The 19,467-nt window shown below is 40.9% G+C and overlaps 1 protein-coding gene across 1 annotated transcript in view; it reads left to right on the top strand.

Moving 5' to 3' along the window:
- Positions 1-19,467, top strand: part of LOC309552619 (dynein axonemal heavy chain 3-like) — a 1,537,563-nt gene that overhangs the window by 1,395,572 nt on the left and 122,524 nt on the right. The window contains exon 49 of the mRNA XM_082253560.1: positions 7,308-7,433. Within this exon, the coding sequence (XP_082109686.1) occupies positions 7,308-7,433 (126 nt within the window). The remainder of the gene's footprint in view (positions 1-7,307; positions 7,434-19,467) is intronic.

The following is a 19,467-nucleotide window of genomic DNA, read 5'->3' as shown; positions in this document are numbered from 1 at the left end:
CATTCATTAGAATGTCAGAAATGTATCCCGTTATTTATATTCACATGGGTAACTCAGTCACCTTAATCCATTTACCATGGGATGTGTCAAAGCTAACGTTAATCGCCCAAGAACTTGGGAGGTATGAAAGTTTTTAAAACCACCCTGTTCTAATTAGATAATGGTATAACCATGGTGCCGTGAAGTCTGGGGCAAGTGTTAATTGTTTGAATTAGATATTTGAAGTTGTAAAATGGCAAATCACTAGAGTAGAGACAGTAAAATCACATTAAATGTGAAAGTCTGATGATGTCAAAGGGCTCACCAGTGTTTAAGAATGGTAGTTCTAGCTTATTGTAGATGGTCTCCTTCATGCCACTTGTGAACTTTGTCTGTTTTGTCTAAAATATGCAAACTATTGGCCTCAAAATAATAATTTCTAAGGTGCAGAAAAACTGTCTCTTGATTTGCAGACTTCACCCTCCTATGTTGGGTCTTCTGTTTGTCAAGAAATTGTTTTGTTTTCCCATCATAGAGTTCTTTGCATTCTTTACTGCACTACACTGCACTGCATTTACCAAGTTTATTTGCTTGTGTCTTTGGATGTACAGGCTTGGGTTCCTGGGCATGATAAAACACAGGGCTGCAATGTTTGTCACTTCAGCCACATGCAGGGTGACTATATTACTCCATGTGTTCTGCTTCCACTTAGAACATGGTGGGTTTACAAACTTTATACCTCTCACTGACTTCTTGGACAATCAACATCTACTTTGATGCATTCCATGGTAACCCTGATGAATTACCTGTGGGGGACATAAATGCTGGAAAATGTTTCTGATGTTCATTGGAACTGAAAAAGAGTTGGATGAGTAGATAAACCAGGATTTTTGTGTTTATAGTTAGAGATGGCCTTGCGGTTTGCCCGGCGGTCGGTTCGCGTCAAATTTTGCTTATTCGCTACCTGCCAATTTTGCGAACACATGGCTGTGTTCGCGGCGGCCATATTAGTTTACATTGGGGAGAACTTTGACCCATGACACAGCCGTCAGGTGGAACGGGACAGCCAAATGAAACATTTCAGCACATGGACATGTCCCCTACCCTATAAATAGACCTGAGCTGTCAGCCATTTCACATTCTGCTTTTTGTCAGAGTAGGGAGAGGTTGGCTGTGCTCATGAGGGAGAGATTGCCAGACACAAATAGCTCTGTTAAGATCTACAAAAGTCCTTTTCAGGGCTGGTATTTCGGTATAGGTCCAGTCTCTTTTCAGGTTAGGGACAGGTATCCAGTCTGTGCTTTAGGGGCAGTTAGAGATCGGCAGCAGTGACACAAATCGCTCTGTTAATGTCCACAAAAGTCATTTTTTTGGTATTGCTGTGCAGTGCACTATATAGGGGGGAGGGAAGGGGGGTAATCCACGGTATAATATACTTTGTAGAAAGCATATTATAGTGGATTAGTAGTATTATTGTGCCCTGTGCAGCATTGTGACAGGTGTGGTGACTGAGCGTTGCTGCAGCAATACTACAAACAGTGACAAAAGCACTTATAATGTATTATAACTGGTGTGATAGACCAATGACCCCCCCCCCCCCAATACCACATATTGAAGTGGGGTGTTATCTGTGTATACTTTTACAAGTGTATTTGTGTCCTGCAACAATATTGCCTCTTTTGCTGGGTTAACTCTGATACACACAGTGCCAAACTCCCTGGCCAATTTTTTGAACAACTGGTGTGATAGACCAGTGGCCCCCCAATACCACATATTGAAGTGGGGTGTTATCTGAGTATACTTTTACAAGTGTATTTGTGTCCTGCAACAATATTGCCTCTTTTGCTGAATTAAGTCTGGTACACACAGTGCCAAACTCACTGGCCAATTTTTTGAACAACTGGTGTGATAGACCAGTGCCCCCCCCCCCCCCCCAATACCACATATTGAAGTGGGCCGTTATTTAACAGTATATTTTTATAAGAGTGTATTATAGTCCTGCAAAAATGTGGCCTCTTTTGCTGTGATAACTGTGCTACACACAGTGACAACAGTTACTGGCCAATTATTTGTAGAGCTGGTGTGATAAAACTGTGCCCCCCCCCCCCCCAATACCACAGATTGAAGTGGGGTGTTATTTAACAGTATACTTTTCTAGGATTGTATTTTAGTCCTGCAAAAATGTGGCCTCTTTTGCTGTGTTAACTGTGCTACACGCAGTGACAACAGTTACTGGCCAATTATTTGTAGAACTGGTGTGATAAACCTGTGGCCCCCCAATACCCCAGATTGAAGCGGGGTGTTATATACCTTTTTCCAGATATACTGCGATTCTCTAGAGACTTTTGTCACAGGGTAATTAAAAAACATGACAGGCAGAGGAAGAGGCAGACACTTACACACGGGTGGTAGGGCAGGAGCAGTAGGTCGGAGCCAAAGGGTGAAGTTTCAAAAGCCGTGTGCAATTACGTCAAAGGACGCACCAGACTTGGTTGAGTGCCTCACTCAGCCTTCCTCTTCTGCACCCTCCTCATCCTCTCTATCTGCACCCTCTTCATTCTCTGCTGTGTGCACCCCCAAATAAACCACCACAAACACCACCACATACCCTCTGCTTGAGTCACTGGAATTATTTTCCAATCCATCACAAGACATTTGCGATGCGCAGCCATTGTTGGTATCGGATCAGGAAGAGGAGAGAGCAACAGCCGCCACTCAGCAGTCTGACGACAGTACCCAGGTCAGCTCAAGGAGGTTGATCCCTGCTGTTGCTGCCTACTCCGAGATCTCGAATGTTAGTGGTGGGGAAGGTGACGTGAATGATGACGTGTCTATGAACGTCATGTGGGTGGCCTCAAGAGAGGAAGAGGAGGGGAGTTCAGAGGGAGAGATGGACCGGCAGATAGGGAGGAGAGGCAGGCAGAACTTGCATTGCACAAGAGGTACAAAGCAGACTGTAAATGTATCAGGAGCGAGCTATCAACCATGTACAGTCACATCTGGCGCTCCCAGGAGGCCAGCACATGGCTCCGCAGTGTGGGTTTTTTTTAATGTGTCCGTCTGCAGCCTTTGCAGTCAACGCATACGTCGCGGTAAGCCCAACACTCACCTAGGGACAACCGTCTTAAGAAGGCACCTGAAATCCCTTCACCGAGCCCAGTGGGAGCAACACCGTCAGAACCCACAAAGCCACACTCCAGGCTCTCACCGTCCAGCCTCTTCTCCTTCTCCTCTCTCCTCACATTTGTCCTCCACTCCACCTTCCAGGATGCCGTCGTCACGTTGTTCTGGACAAAGGCAGACTTCTGTGGCCCAAATGTTGGAGCGTAAAAAAAGGTGTCCGACAGGTGTCCAACTACATCGGGTTAATGGCCGATGTGGACGCTCTGAGGAGTGATGAACCCCTGGACTACTGGGTGGGCAGGCTTGACCTCTGGCCAGAGCTTGCACAATTTGCAATGGAAATGTTGGCTTGCCCCCCATCCAGTGTCCTGTCCGAAAGGACGTTCAGCGCAGCAGGGGGGATTGTGACCGATAAGCGCACTCGACTAGCTCATGACAGTGTAGACTACCTCACATTTATAAAAATTAATGAGGCATGGGTCTCTGAGGAATTCAACACATGTGACCAGTAGACCATGTTTCATTGAAATTCCTCATGCCAGGCCACAAATATCCGACAGACCGCCATCCACCCACAGCAATTCCTGGTCCTTGGCTTCGCTACATACAGCGGCATAAAAGGCATTTCATGTCCATTGAATGGCAAATTTTTGGGGCCTTTCAGGGCCAACAATTATTTTTTCTGTGAATGCCTAATGAATACCTGTGAATACCTCCAGCCACCAAATACTACGTTCTTAGCTGTCAGTTAAACCCATGTGGGCAAATTTTTGGGGCCTATACAGGCCGACACTTACTTCTGTATCCTGTGAATGCCTAATGTGCCTCCAGCCAGCAAATACTACGTTCTTAGCTGTCAGTTAAACCCATGTGGGCTAATTTTTGGGGCCTATACAGGCAGACACTTACTTCTGTATACTGTAAATGCCTAATGTACCTCCAGCCAGCAAATACTACGTTCTTAGCTGTCAGTTAAACCAATGTGGGCTAATTTTTGGGGCCTATACAGGCCAACCCTTACTTCTGTATCCTGTGAATGCCTAATGTACATCCAGCCATCAAATACTACATTCTTAGCTGTCAGTTAAACCCATGTGGGCTAATTTTTGGGGCATGGAATGGCCGACACTTACTTATGTTACCTGTGAATGCCTAATGTACCTCCAGCCATAAACGACTACGTTCTTAGCTGTCAGGTAAACCTATGTGGGCTAATTTCTGGGGCCTATACTGGCTGACACTTACTTCTGTATCCTGTGAATGCCTAATGTACCTTCAGCCACAGAATACTACGTTCTTAGCTGTCAGGTAAACACATGTGGGCTAATTTTTGGGGCCTATACTGGCCGACACTTACTTCTGTATCCTGTGAATGCCTAATGTACCTTCAGCCACAGAATACTACGTTCTTAGCTGTCAGGTAAATGCATGTGGGCTAATTTTTGGGGCCTGGAATGGCTGACACTTACTTCTTTATGCTGTGAATGCCTAATTTTTCAGACTGGAATTGAAAATCAATGGGTCTGTAAAGGTTCCGCCAAATTGTGGAATGGATGCGGACCCATTTTACAGATATGTTAATGGACCCTATATGTATTAGACATGTATTTACCGGCTGCTGTCAGTTCTGGCTGATTTATGAAAAAAATATATACATTTTTTGCTGAAAAAAAAAAAAAAAAATTTAGGGCAACTTTTGCAATTGCAATACTTCTGTTATGACATTGTCCATGTGTTGGGACTATTTGTGCACAGCTAGTACATCTTTTGTGGCTGCAAATATGACCTAAAGTTTTTCAAAGTTCGCCTCCCATTAAAGTCAATGGGGCCCGCCGCGAACGTGCGGTTCGCGGACTTTTGAGAAAATTTGCAGCTGACGTTCGCGAACCGCCATGGCCGATGTTCGTCCATCACTATTTATAGTTACATCCTTTTCTTAGAGTCCAATAAGAGACATGGGAATCATATTCTGTCTACATAGAAGGAAGCAACGTACCAAGGACCCACTGAGAAGCTGATTAACCAGGACCCACCTAAACAGGTGGAACTATCACAAATTCTCATGAGTGGCAATTTGCGGGAGGGGAAGCTGATCTGTGTGGTCAGGGGCCGCAATTGCCCATGATCACTCCCCGGGAGAACACGGCAGACAGTTGTTCTGTCAGCAATCAACACAGGGCCTCTGTGTTCCTCCTATTTAGGAACACGTGTCCCTGTGTTGATTCCATAAGCCCATCTGCCTCACAGTTAGAAAACACCCCCTAAGCATACATTTAAACCTTTGATCGCCCCTTGTGTTAACTCCTTCCCTGCCAGTATCATTAGTACAGTAACAGTGCATATTTTGAGCACTGATTATTGTAGTAATGTCACTGGTCCCCCCAAAACTGTCATAAATGTCAGTTAGGTGTCTGATCTGTCTGCTGGAATGTCACAGTCACGCTAAAAATCACTGATCGCCACCATTACTAGTAAAAAAAAAAAATGTAATACAAATGACATAAATCTTTCCCCTAGTTTGCAGACGCCATTAACTTTTGCGCAAACCAGTCAATACACGCTTATTGGGATTTTTTTTTACCAATAATATGTGGCAGGACACAAATTGGCCTAAAATGATGAAAAAATTGATTTTTACATTTTTTTATTGGGAATGTTATATAGCAGAATGTGAAAAATATTGTTTTTTTTTTCTTTAAATTGTGGCTCTTTTTTTTTTTTATAGCGCAAAAAATAAAAATCCTAGAGGTGATCAAATAGCACCAAAAGAAAGCTCTATTTGTGGGAAAAAAGGACATACATTTTATTTGGGTAAAGTATCGCATGACCGCACAATTGTCAGCTAAAATTACGCAGTGCCGAATCACAAAAAATGGCCTGGTCATTAAGGGGGTAAAAAGGATTAAAGGCTAGCGCTGAGGATTATAATTATACTGAGGATTATAATTATACTGATACCACTGTATAGTAGATCGATCAGTATGGTATGGTACCATAGTATGGTATGGATCGATCAGTAGGTAATCGGTGACTTGCTACAGAAAGAAGAGAATACTCTTGTTTACAATAGAGTGGAAAACGCGAGGTGAAAGAAAGTGTATAGATTACGTGTGGAACAGAGCTATAGCACACGCTGCGAGAAGGCCTCGGTCGACCTGTCTGGGACGCGCAGTTTGCGCAAGCTGAGCATCTCTTTTCTTTTTTTGAGCAAATACCTGGATGATGTGATCTACAGTAAAGCTATTGAGTTGATGGTCCAATAAGGCTCGTCCTATCTAAGGAAATTTTTTGAAGGCGGTGTATTATTTGGCTTCTGGTGAGTAGGGGTCCAGGAGGGGAGCACCTACCCATGTAGAGAGAGCACCGGCACTTGTTTTATGAGCACGCAGCACTTTGGACTTATACTTTGCACAAAGACTGTCACTATTTCAGCACGTCTTTAATTGAAGGATTTTTATTCACATTCATTTGTTTCACATATATAAAATTTGTATTTATGTATATTTTTATATTGATTGGTATTTAAGATATAGGATTGTGTATTTTAAGTTGAGCACTAGCACTTTACACAGACTATTTATACACAATAATTATTGAGATTTATTTATTAGTTTGTTTTGTTAGCAGCGCAGGTATACTTTTGCACTATACATTAAGGGGGTAAAACCTTCCGGTCCTTAAGTGGTTAAACATAGACATATGATAAAAATAATAAATGTCTATTATATTGAATTGGGCAAGGTGAAAGCTTTTCTTTTCTGGTAGCCTAAAATGTTATGTATTTATATGTATATATACTATCAATCATGTAAAATAATTATTTACATAAGGCTACTTGAATACAACACTTAACTTAAATTTGTTTTCCAGGTTGCACATACAATAGAATTGAATTGGGGATTTTAACAACCTTTGATGGCACAAAATACATTTCTCATTGATTTAGTATGTGATTTACAAAAGAGAACTTTAAATGCATTTTCTTGTGTTTATATGAAGTTTGTTTACTCTTAGATCTTGGACACTACAAATTCATTTCCTGTACAGGTGTCAGGGGAATGTAGAAATTTAGATTGTGGCTGTAACATCAATGTTGCAAATTACTCTTCACAATGAATCTAAACAGGAATGTTTATTGAGTGGACTTCTTACTATGTAGCATTTCCTAATCAGTAATTACATAGTGATTTCTTTCACTCTTTCAGATAAGCGAGTGGAAGAGCATATATGAGTCTTCTCACCCTAATGAGATGGAACTACCAGACCCATGGGAGGATCTTTTGACTGATTTTCAGAAGTTACTGGTACTACGTTGCATTAGACCTGACAAGGTAAATGTATATGTATTCTCTCATTTGCCTAATAGTGCTGCATAAGCTATGATTTTGTTTTTCAAAAACATGTCTAGGGAAACATTGGTAATGCTTTGCATTTAAACAAAACAGGATGATGTAAATACATTTCGTTTTAAAGACACCCTGTCTCTAGGCCATTCATTTCAACATAAATCTTTCCATAAGATCATCTGTGCTTTTATTGTATTTTGTACATGTTATTTTACCTGCAATTTTTGAAGCTGGTGACTTACTGCGTGGCAAAATTGTTTTTGTATTCACTTGTCGGAGGCAGTTATTACGTGGCACCTTCTGGCCGTTTGTTGTGACCACTGAAAGCCCGCAACACTGTGCTGCATCCAACTCCATCCAACTGTGCTGCATCCAACTCCATCCAACTGTGCTGCATCCAACTCCATTACATGTGGTTGTGGTGTGGTCTTCTGTACTTGAATGTGCCCAATTTGGTTGCATTAGATTCCATCTGCCAAACATGGCAGCTATGTTAACTTGCGGCTTTGTGGGTGAGCTATTAAAGCAGAAATTTAAAGATTAACCCTCCATTGAAAAATTCAATTAAGTCAAAGCTTTTACTGTGCATCCAGCAATCCACTGTAGGCAGAGAATGTATTTTATTTAGGGGTGGGGCATTCATTAAAAATGGGCATGGTTCTACAAATGGCATATTTTTAATCTATTGTACAATTTAAATTTAAAATACTGTATATACAGGACAATTTATCATAATAGGGATGGGAACACAGCCAAGAAGGTATTGTTTACTAGTAAAATTATTCAGGTTTTATATATATATATATATATATATATATATATATATATATATATATATTACTAGCTACTACAGCCTATTTAAAGTGCTATAATCCAACAGCTCTTGCAGGTATAATAGCAATGAATACCAGTTTCACTGCAAACACATTTGGCATACATTTAAAATGTGTCAATGCAGCGCTATAGATCAAACAAATAATGTGCAAATAATTGCAAAATGAAACAGTAAATAAAGGGCAAAAAGTGCAATATGAAACAGCAAACTATAAGTGCAATATGAGACAACAAATGTTTAAATGTGCATGTTCCAATAAGAACAGTAGATAAGGTCACAGAGAGTGCAATATGAGAGAAAATATTTAAACATGCATGTTCCAATAAGAAACAGTAGATAAGGTGCCAGAGAGATAATAAATTGTGGATATTCATCCAACTCATAACCATGCATAAAAGTAACAACAAATGTGCAAACAAACATGGTCCTTTTGTCATAATAAAAGAGGAAATTGTGAAGTCCATAATGAGAACAAAGACCATTAGCATGTGCTCTTCCAACTCAGTTTTAGAGAGATCCACCACTGACTAGGAATAGTCATCATGCCTCTTGCCAGAAAAGATGGGCCAAAGTTTATAATGGTCAGAAGTGCATAAGATGTTAACACAGGCTGGTCGGTTATTAAGGAAAACGATGGTCATCACTCCACAGTCAATCCCTAAGGAACGGCAGAAAAGAAATACAAATCTCCATCGTGAAGTCCAAAATAAACATCAAAGTTTATTAAAAGCTTACAGGGTTCTGTAGGCTTCTGTAAGGTTCTGTAAGCTGAAAAGCTTCACAGCAGGGTGGATCAGCAGGCTGATAGTGTAGAGCACGCAGCACTAGATGGGGCTTGATGGCTAATGCAGATGGATTCCAAGAGTAACCACGCTCCTATATGTTTCGCCAACAGTGACATCTTCTGGGGGGGGTGAGCCACACACACACACACACACACACAGTGTCCCTCTGTTTCACTATAAATATACTCCTATATACATTTGATATTGACCTTTCTCCTAAGTACTGCAACACCTGCTGGGGCAGCTAATGGGTTGGGTGTTTTTGTAGGTGGCACACATCCAGTGTATTAAAACTAGTTAGGAGGCACTACACGGTGGTGAATTCTGAATCACACAGAGTGAAGATGAGCATTTTGTGCATGTTTGTATGTACCTAAACAGGTGGCGCAGGAGTACTGCCTGTATCCCACTATTGGAGGCCCTAGATAACTGCTGTCCTTTGCTGCAGTGTTTATAAAGCCATCCCTTACAAAAACATGGCCCTCCTTCTATTGTACCAGTACACTAGGGTAGTGGTCCTCAACCCTGGCCTACAGGGCCCACTAACAGGCCAGATTTTCAAGATAACTGAAATACATCCCAGGTGATATCATTTGCTGCTCAGTGATTGCAGTACTCTAGTCTGCATCTCCCCAAGGTAATACCTAAAATCTGGCCTGTTAGTGGGCCCTGTAGGCCAGGGTTGAGGACCACTGCACTAGGGTATTAAGTAAGGATCCTAAGGCGAATTTTCCTTAGCACTATTGACAAGTTGCCTCATCTGGTAATCAGGCAGGAGGTTAGTTAACATCCAGCATTGTGCTTACACTTACAATGCAGATCAATGGGTGGGATTGACCCTCCAAGAATGAAATAAGGGTTGCCTTACAGTGAAAAGACATAATCATTTACATGGCTTTATATGGTAATGAAAAAACAGTGTTACTGCCTGCCATGATTGTTTGACCCCTGCTTTGAAACATTATGAGGAAATCTTACTCAACTTGTAGGATCTCCAATAATTGAGAATGCAACTTGAGCAAATCCAAGCTCTCAGCAGGCTCAGTGCTAGATTGCCTGAGCAATATAAGTAATCATTATATGATGCAACCAACCTGTATCCATATCCTCATCTAAAATAAAGGTTTAAAGAAGAATGATGCTTTAAACACCACAATAGGCTGAGGTCAAACAAAAATACATTCAATCTGCTCCTTTCTCATCAGAATCCCCCTTAAATCAGGGACCCAATCAGAGTCCCCCCTTACATCAGAGTGTACCCTTACATCAGGATCCCCATATTTCCCCTTACCTCAGTGTTCCTCTTGTATCACAGTTCACTTTATGTCTTAGTCCACATCAGAGTCCCTGCTTACATAAGGGTCCCCATCAGGGTCCACCCTTACATCAGGGTCACCAGTAGAGTCCCCCCTTACATCAAAATCCCTATTAAAATTCCCCTTACATCAGAGTCCACATTAGACTCCCACCTTACATCAGGGTCAGAATCTCTCTTGCATTGGCTGCGGGACAAATAAATATTTGTAGTAGGCAGTGTGTTGCCCATGGGCCATAGTATGAAGACCCCCTGCTCTAATCCCAGACTGTTCTGGACCTGCCCCAGCCTGTGACTGGACAATGAAAGCAAAAGCAGTACAGTGATGCGCTCATGTCACTCTGCTTTTTCATGTCAGCATGCTACTTGTCAAGACATGAACTGATTGGTTCCTTGTTATTTTCTTCCTCTCCCAGTCAAGCCCTGCTGTACAGGGACTGTAAGACTGCTTGCTTTAAAAAAAAAAAAATGCAATGACATATTATTGATTACAGAACCTTTTGTATATGACTGTAGTTCAGCTTTTAAAAGGAGCACAGTATAAACAGATTTCTTTAGTGTATAACAACCACTTAGGTTTTTGTATATTATTCAAGGTATAAAATAAAACAAATACCAAAACTGTTGCTTTTGATTACACCAGCTATAACAGTTATCTACTCATATTTTGAATGCCATAATATTTTATGGATAATATGTAGCTTAAACACACAGGATTTGTAGAAAATAGCTCTCAGACCAAAGGTATGGTAATGAAACCTTAAAGCATATTACTGTACAGGAAAAAATAAATAAAAAGCTGCTTGCGCTGTTATAGGTCCCCTATTAAAAACTATTTTGCTTAGCAGTGGTCACAGCTTCTACAATAAATAGAAAAGTCCAACAGCTGATCCTTTCTTTTAAGGAGCAGCAAAGGACATAATGAAAATTTCATGTGCAAGCAACGGAAAATTTAAGTGAAATGCATTTTTGACAAGAGAAAGCAGCAGGTCCTCCTCAAATCATGCCAGTTCTTTTTAATGGTGAAGACTGACACTCAGGAACCCTCATTGCTTTTATTGTACTTTCCAAAAAATATTACAGCAGGGAAGAAACAGCAGATGTTGATTCCCAATGTTTTATAGCAGCTCGGTGGTACCTCTCTCCGATGCAGCCAAACTTTCTGGGGGGGGGGGACTTTTGAAGAGTAAATAATTAGGTCAGATCTATTAAATAGGAACAGAACTTCAACTAATTTGAAGAGACCTCAGACTGTGTGTCTTTGCTGTGTCCAATATGTGACTAATATCAATAAATTAACTCCATAGGACATTTGCTAAGCCGCAGAAATGAAGAAGCACTGTGATGCATTTCCTTCAGGGAGGATTACAAGCTATTTCACCTTTCTATTTGCTCTATTTCTATGCAAGCTTAACTGGGATTGTTTTGCAGAAATAAAGTGATAAAGAGTGCCAGAGCTGAGAGTACATACAAATATACAAGATCTATTAACCTTAAGCTACCCATGGGCATTAGATGACAGGTTCCTAATCTTGCTGTCTCTGCACAGATCAAGTCACAATCTCTTGTCTATAGATCCTGCAATGAAATTATAAAATGAATCCCTGGGATCAAATTATTTTTGTATTAAGGTTTCAAGGATCACAGATTGGGGGTTATTGTGGGATCACGGAGATGAGAGAGACCAGATGATGCGCAAGGTATAGCTGTCCATTACTCTTCCTCAGATATCAACTGGCACACTGGCCAGTTATTGTGAGAACCCCAAAGTCCCAAATTTTGGAAACAAGTAGCAGCCAAAAAACAACATAACGCACAAGCACATAAATACCTAAATTGCCACCACTAATAAATTACAGGTTGTGAGGAACTTTTCTTCTAGCATTTTTAGTTTTATTAAGATTTTACTAGGATTGAACAGGCATCAAACAAAACACAGAGTGTAATGATCCATATGGGATTTTCAGCTTCAAAGGAAACAGCAATAACAAATAATTAAAGTCCAACATTGACTCAGAAATGCGTTGGCTAAGGAAAGTATGCCTTTGTGACGTGAGTTTGTTGTAATAATAATCTGCTAGGGAAAAGCCATGTAATTAAAGCAGTAATCAATAAGCGACAGCAGCTCAAAATTCTATCAAGGACTTCTAAAGTAGCTTTATTAGATATATCATCAATAAAAAGCCTGAAGGGTCCCCAGTCAACATTGAATCAGTATGTGGAAACACTTAGCGTCTCTGCGAGACTTATTCCCATATAGGATACCAAACATGGACTTTTCTCAAAAGGACTTCACCTGTGCAGGTAATCTGGGGCAGCCACTGTAAGGTTTAGTTAGCAAAAGGATGTTATTGCATGTTATACATGTTGTGGGAAGTTTACAGTAAAAGTTGATTCAACTGCTCAGAGCCTGGTCTGGGGTGCATGCGAGGTCTTGACATATTATTAAAGAACTTGGGTCCATAACTACAAAATGGGGTATGTGTAACATTACTACATTAAACGTTCATTCAACAAGAAAGAGGTAGTTGCCATGAGTGATTGCAAGGAGAAACAGCAACCAGTCATTGTCCTGGTACCTGGTTGAGTGACAGGTTCTCAGTAGCAAAAGGTGTTGGTGCTTTGATGCCCTCCCTAATAGCCCGTACAAACGATCCGAAAATTATACGAAAAATACCGCTTTTGAAACGATTATATGATAATATGATTGTTAAAACTCTTAATTTTTGATATGGGACTAGCATGCAAAGAAAAATGGACAATCTGTCGTCCGATTTTTGGATCGTGTGTATGGGCCATTACTGCCCGTTTCTGCTGGTCACTGGGAGAGGGCTAACATTCCAGAGCTCTATGACCTGGTCACTAGGTAGGGGAAGAGAAGATTTAAGTGAGAGCATGTATGAGGTCTGCTCTATGTGCTCAGTAGGATCCCATTCTATTACTGGGTGTTAGGTAACAGGTTCACGCTATGTTCTCAGTGGGACTCCTTCCCGTTAGAGGCATTGAGGTACGTTGATTGGTGGAGTGATCATAGTTACATAGTTAGTGAGGTTGAAAAAAGACACCAGTCCATCCAGTTCAACCTATGATGTGTGTGTGTGTTTGCTGCTAACCGTACATTGTATACCACTGTATGCTGTGGTCTTTAAGGCGCCTATCTAATAGTTTTTTGAAACTATCAATGCTCCCTGCTGATACCACTGCTTGTGGAAGAGAATTCCACATCCTTACTGCTCTTACAGTGAAGAACCCCCTGCGTATTTTAAGGTTAAACCGCCTTTCCTCTAGTCTTAGTGAGTGGCCACGTGTCTTATTGTATTTCCTTTCTCTGAATAGGTTTTTCCATATGCTGGGGTTGCTAGTACAATATTTGTACATTGATATCATATCCCCCCTCAATCATCTCTTCTCCAGAGAGAATAGGTTCAGTGCTCGTAGTCTTTCCTCATAGCTGATGTCCTTCATTCCCCTAATTATTTTTGTTGCCCTTCTCTGGACTTTCTCCAGTTCCAGCACATCCTTCCTGAGGACCGGTGCCCAGAACTGGACAGCATACTCCAGATGTGGCCGGACCAGAGTCTTTTAGAGTGGTAGAATAATCTCTTTATTTCTGGAGTATATCCCCTTTTTTATACATCCCAGTATTCTGTTGGCTTTGCTTGCAGCGGCTTGGCATTGCATGCCACTGCCAAGCCTGTTGTCTACCAGTACCCCCAGGTCCTTTTCCATCCTAGACTCACCCAGAGGTTCCCCCCCTAGTGAGTAGCTTGCTTTCTGGTTTCTGGCACCCAGGTGCATTACTTTACATTTTTCAACATTAAACCTCATCTGCCATGTAGTTGCCCACCCCATTATTTTGTTCAGGTCCGCTTGTAAGGTTTCCACACCCTGCCCAGAAGATATTGGCATGCTTAGTTTAGTATCATCCGCAAATACTGAGATTTTACTCGATATCCCCTCCTCTAGATCATTTATGAATAAATTAAACAGGATTGGCCCCAGGACAGAACCCTGGGGGACCCCGCTTTCCACACCCGCCCAATCTGAGTACTCCCCATTAATCACCACCCTTTGCACTCTCCCCTGGAGCCAGTTCTCTATCCAGGTACTCACCTTATGGTCCATACCTGCCTTCCTTAGTTTGAACAGTAATCGTTTTTGGGGCACGGTGTCAAAGGCCTTTGCGAAGTCCAGGTACACCACATCCACAGGCTTACCTTTATCTAGGTGGCAGCTCACTTCATCATAGAAGGTTAATAGATTGGTTTGGCAAGAAAGATTTTTCATGAATCCATGCTGATTACTACTAATAAGCTTATGAGCTCTTTCAGAACCCTCGGGTGCAAGCCATCCGGTCCCGGTGATTTATTTATGTTAAGTTTCTCTAGTTTAGTTCTAAGTCTATCTTCTGTTAGCCATGGCGGTATTTCCTGAGGTGTGTTGTTTAGTTTGGCCTTACAAGCTGGGTTAGTGTAGCCCCCTGATTCTTTTGTGAAGAAGGCTCAGCCTGTCCCTCCGCCTGTTTGTGAAGAAGGCTCAGCCTGTCCCTCCGAATGCAACATACAGTATCTCACAAAAGTGATCCCCCCCTTACATTTTTGTAAATATTTTATATCTTTTAATGTGACAACACTGAAAAAATGACACTGCTAAAATGTAAAGTAGTGAGTGTACAGCTTGTATAACAGTGTAAATTTGCTGCCCCCTCAAAATAACTCAACACACAGCCATTAGTGTCTAAACCACTGGCAACAAAACTGAGTACACCCCTAAGGGAAAATGTCCAAATTAGGCCCAATTAGCCACTTTTCCTCACCCGTGTCAAGTGACTCATTAGTGTTACAAGGTCTCCGGTGTAAATGGGAGGCAGGTGTGTTAAATTTAGTGTTATCTGGTCGCTGGAAGTTCAACATGGCACATCATGGAAAAGAACTCTCTGAGGATCTGAAAAAAAGAATTGTTGCTCTACATAAAGATGGCCTAGGCTATAAGAAGATTGCCAAGACCCTGAAACTGAGCTGCAGCAATGTGGCCAAGAACATACAGCGGTTTAACAATACAGGCTCCACTCAGAACAGGCCTCACCATGGTTGACCAAAGAGGTTGAGTGCACATGCTCGGCATCATATCCAGAGGTTGTCTTTGGGAAATATACATATGAGTGCTGCCAGCATTGCTGCAGAGGTTGAAGGGGTGGGGGGTCAGTCTTTCAGTGCTCAGGCCATATACCACATACTGCATTAAATTGGTCTGCATGGCTGTCGTCCCAGAAGGAGGCCTCTTCTAAAGATGATGCACAAGAAAGCCCGCAAACAGTTTGCTGAAGACAAGCAGACTTAGGACATGGATTACTGGAACCATGTCCTGTGGTCTGATGAGACCAAGATAAGCTTATTTGGTCAAGCATGTGTAGCGACAACCAGGTGAGGAGTACAAAGACAAGTGTGTCTTGCATAGTCAAGCATGGTGGTGGGAGTGTCATAGTCTGGGGCTGCATGAGTGTTGCCGGCATTGGGGAGCTACAATTCATTGAGGGAACCATGAATGTCAACATGTACTGTGACATACTGAAGCAGAGCATGATCCCCTCCCTTTGGAGACTGGCCGCAGGGCAGTATTCTAACATGATAACAACCCCAAACACACCTCCAAGGCAACCACTGCCTTGCTAAAGAAGCTGAGGGTAAAGGTGATACACTGTGTAAGAATGTCTCCAGATCTAAACCCTATTGAGCATCTGTGGGGCATCCTCAAACATAAGGTGGAGGAGCACACCAGCTCCGTGATGTTATCATGGAGGAGTGGAAGAGGACTCCAGTGCCAACCTGTGATGCTCTGGTTAACTTCATGCCCAAGAGGGTTAAGGCAGTGCTGGAAAATAATGGTGGCCACACAAAACATTGACACTTTGGGCCCAATTTGGACAAGCTCACTTAGGGGTGTACTCACTTTTGTTGCCAGTGATTTAGACATTTATGGCTGTGTGTTGAGTTATTTTGAGGGGACAGCAAATTTACACTGGTATACAAGCTGTACACTCACTACTTTACATTATAGCAAATGTAAAGTAGTGACTGCTTAAGTTTTTATTGCTGTCCATGATATAGATGTGGAGTCTTTACCTCACTTACTGTCCAACCTGTGTCAGGAAGTGAGAGGAAATCTCTCAAAGAGGTTTCAGAATGGAAAAAATCTGACAGAAGTTTTAACTATTAAACAAAAAACAAAAACAGAAGTTCTATCCCTCCTGCCCAGAACTGTTAGAGTTGGGTTCTATATGGTAGTACATAATTGGTGTATTTTCAGTTCTAAAGGAAAAAAGGGATGATGAGTTGAGTCTATCAGAGGTACCAATTTCTCAATGATGAAAAGGCACATGGAAAGTACAGTTATCTTTTTCTCTATGAAAGGAATTTGAATAGCGGCCTGTGTAATTGAAGAGGTGGAATAAATAGCAGTAGGTGAAGACATTTTTTTGGGCACATGAAGGGTCTGTGCAGCCATCTCAAAAATGACAGCGGTCAATAATAAACCCACTGTTGCCTTTTAGTAACTAGAATGCTGTGGTTTATTACCTAGTATATACAAGTGAAGTTATAAAATTCAGAGGATTAAAAAATGTCAGAGACAGTATGGCAAATGAGATGCTTTGACCAAATCATAGAACATTTCTGAATGATAGGAGCTTTTATTGCTTCTTCTGCATGGAGGTCATAACAACATTATGCATTATACAGCTTAGTTTTACTATTTATACACCAAGGTGACATTTATCCTTCGAATATACGAGCACACCTAATTATCCAGAAATACTTGGTTACTGCTATGAATGTTACCGATAGCCTCAAATTACACTACCAGTTATACTATGTTTAATGTCAACTAAGTGTTGACAACCATTGACATGTCTAGCAAAAGCAAGGAAGCTTATGTTGTCCACTGTAATTACAGTGACATAAGCCCACCCTGCTGATATGTATTTAATACACAATTTTTTAGGTTGTGTACACATCATCTCACTAACTACATTGAAGGAAGGAGTAAGTAGTGTCTCTCTATCATTTTTATAGCATTTTTTGTAAATCTAGCTCATGCTTGAGGATAATAGGATCATACTTCCCCCCCTAAACAACTGTGACAGTTCCTTATTCCCTTCTCTTAAAGTGTTTGTTACCCCAACATTTAATATTCCTGATATGTGTCTGCTTTATCATGTACTTGTATAAAAAAAAAGTATCCTGTTCGCTTTGTATTGCTTCCTTTATGTGGAATCCCTGGTATTCCTGTCAGTCCCTCTGCTTTTCTATTAAAAACTGACCACACTAAGCAGGAGAGCACATCGTGGTCTGTTATCTAGCTGTACTGAGAACTCAGCCTGCTCTCCTCCAATGATCAGACTTGTCCTGACACGCCTCCCCTACACAGCCTTTCACTGCAAAGCTCATTGTACTGATTTTTCTTCTCCCCCCCCAGCTCTTATGCAGATGAGAACAGAGGGAATGTGATCACTTATAGAAAAGGGAACAAAGAAAATTAAAATGTTTTTATATCTATACACAAATGTTTTATCCTTCATTTCTATTTTAAACTGAATGGGGTGTTTTGCAAGGTAATTGTTTACAATATTTGATATATTCTAATGCACTTTAAGTCTTTAATTACTTTCCAGACTAAACTCAAACTCTCCTCATTTAACCCCACTCAAACTTTAGGAGACAGGGATAAGCGCTAGAAGGACTTACTCTAAATTTGAACAGAAGTCAAGGCCCTGTGTACAGCCTAGTCCCAGAACTCAAAATTCAAAATGGATTACTCAAAAGACCAACACAGATACCTTAAGCACCACCTAGTTGTTTTGAACAGTCTTGTATTCGTTTTAAGGTACTATGTTACCTATCAAGGAAGTACAGGTTTTTATACAAATATGAGGTAAAAAGGGTATGTGTACTTAAAGATGTAAAAAGGAGTACATAGTGTTTAAAAAGGGTAATACTTACAAAGAAACTATTGAATCTAGTCATACACAATCAATCAACTCTAAACTATCTATTTTAGCTAGTTTAGCTAGTAATAACTCATATAAACAGTTCTTACTTAGCGTTGAGTCCTTGCTTGGTCAATAGTGATTTCATTCTATTCTTTTGCTTTGTGTGTTCTTCACAAACACATGGGTCATCTCTCTCCCTGCCTCTCTCCATTTCCTGGCAACATCACTTCCTGTTTTGCCAGGTTTTTTTAGACCAGCTGGGCAAGTTCATTAGCATGTAAATAGAGGAAGCGCAGCTAACAAAGGAGAAACTATTAATTAATTCTTCAGATGGTGGCTAAAAATGATATTCCATATCTACTATAAAAATGACTGAAATGGTGAAAGTCACACAATGGTGCCATATTTTAGGCCGGATGAATTGTTCACCTTAAACATGAAAATAACTCAGTATTTTCTCCTGCAAACTGTGTATCTGGAAATGATGTAGAGGTCAACAATAGCAGCCACTAAGCAAAGGGGGGGGGGGCAGGAGATTGACACTGCTAGAATTGTAAGTTTCTGAAGAGACGTCAGCAGAGATTTCTCTACATCAGAGCAATATTTGGTGGTGTGAGCAGCAAGATTGTTTGAGTACGTACTATATTCCTTTTACAGTGAAAGCTTTTTGGGTATTTTCTTTTTTTGGGAGGTCTTTGCATTATCAAACTTATCGCAAATAATATTAAGTTTCATTCTAATTTTATTATGCATTGCAATTGCTAGTACCACTGTTTGGCCTGAAAATAGCTTGCACTCTGCATTAGAGTGTATTATGGAGCTGTCATATTTAAGTAGCTTCACATTGCATAATGGAGATTACATCTAAGAGACCAGGAAATTATCACTGTATTTTTAACAGATCAACCAATTTCTAAGTAGGACCATACAATGAAGGGGGGGGGGGGGGGAATCAACTCTTCACTGCAAAGCAGAACCTGGGTTCTTACATTTCATCTACTTTACACAATAATGAAGAATGTTAGGTGATGCTGTTATAATATTGTTTCATTCATGCAAAGTACAAAGATGCATTTGTTTCTTAAACTTAATAAATT

This window comes from Pelophylax lessonae, assembly GCF_965119305.1.
Source record: "Pelophylax lessonae genome assembly, chromosome: 4".
NCBI lineage: Eukaryota > Metazoa > Chordata > Amphibia > Anura > Ranidae > Pelophylax > Pelophylax lessonae.
The sequence above is the reverse complement of the archived record's forward strand: the minus strand, read 5'-3'. Positions and strand labels throughout refer to the sequence as shown.